Genomic DNA, 940 nt, shown 5'->3' with positions numbered 1-940 from the left:
ATACTAGTGTTCTAATAATTTTGGCCACCACTGTATATATATATAGGCCTATATACAATACCCACGTGATAATATTCCCCTTATGCAAATATTTAGGATAATCGTTATAATTTTACGCAACATACGCAAAACAACCACTTTAATAAAAAAAGTATTTTATTAATTTTTTTTACTCAACATGTAATATGTTGTAATATGTAATATGTACATATGTAAGGTAAAACAAATGTTTATACAACGATTCATACACCCATAAACATATATAAACTGTACAGCTGTACCATATGTGCGTATCTTATACAACACTGCTGTTCTCTCTGTTTTTTGGGACAGTTTGCACAAAATGTGTTCTCCTGCAATGTATTTTTAAAAGACTTTTCTTCACGTTGCGCCGCGTCAAAATAAGCATAGTGCGTCTCGCTGCTGTTTTCAAACACAAGAACGCGTCCTGTGCGAACAGCCCCCTTAACCTGTCAGTCTGCAAAATAAGTTATAAAAGTAGCAGCAAGTCCCAGCTTTGCAAGCATAGATCTGTTTCCATCATCTCTGAAGGTAAGATGTGAAACTACCACACAGTTGAATGACCGTCAGCACCCTCTCAATGCAGTTATATTTGTCATGAATGTCTTGAGTTTCACGCTGTTTCAAAGGCTGTCTCATGGCTTGACTGCGTGTCTGAGTTTGGTGGAGTCTTTGGTGTTGCTTTGTGAGTCGACCAGCACTAGAGGATTCTTCTGGTGGTTCTCAATGATGTCTGAGACGCTGCTGAAACGCTTGAGAGAGAGAGGATAGTTTAGTCAGTGATTGACCTTTTTCACCTCATGCAGTGAAGCCTATGGAAGCTTGTTTTTTTTCTATGGAATAAAATAAATAAATAATTGTGACTATTTTTTTCTCTCGCAATTATGAGTTTATATTAGGGGCGTGCGATACTGACAAA

At 37.1% G+C, this 940-nt stretch overlaps 1 protein-coding gene across 1 annotated transcript in view; it reads right to left on the bottom strand.

Annotated features, from left to right (window-relative positions):
- Positions 1-253: 253 nt before the first annotated feature.
- The window catches only part of LOC107565067 (B-cell linker protein-like), a 24,450-nt gene continuing 23,763 nt past the window's right edge, over positions 254-940 (bottom strand). The window contains exon 20 of the mRNA XM_016250253.1: positions 254-773. Within this exon, the coding sequence (XP_016105739.1) occupies positions 657-773 (117 nt within the window). The 3' untranslated portion in view covers positions 254-656. The remainder of the gene's footprint in view (positions 774-940) is intronic.

The sequence above is a fragment of the Sinocyclocheilus grahami genome, unplaced genomic scaffold (genome assembly GCF_001515645.1).
Source record: "Sinocyclocheilus grahami isolate Dianchi unplaced genomic scaffold, SAMN03320097.WGS_v1.1 scaffold979.1, whole genome shotgun sequence".
NCBI lineage: Eukaryota > Metazoa > Chordata > Actinopteri > Cypriniformes > Cyprinidae > Sinocyclocheilus > Sinocyclocheilus grahami.
The sequence above is the reverse complement of the archived record's forward strand: the minus strand, read 5'-3'. Positions and strand labels throughout refer to the sequence as shown.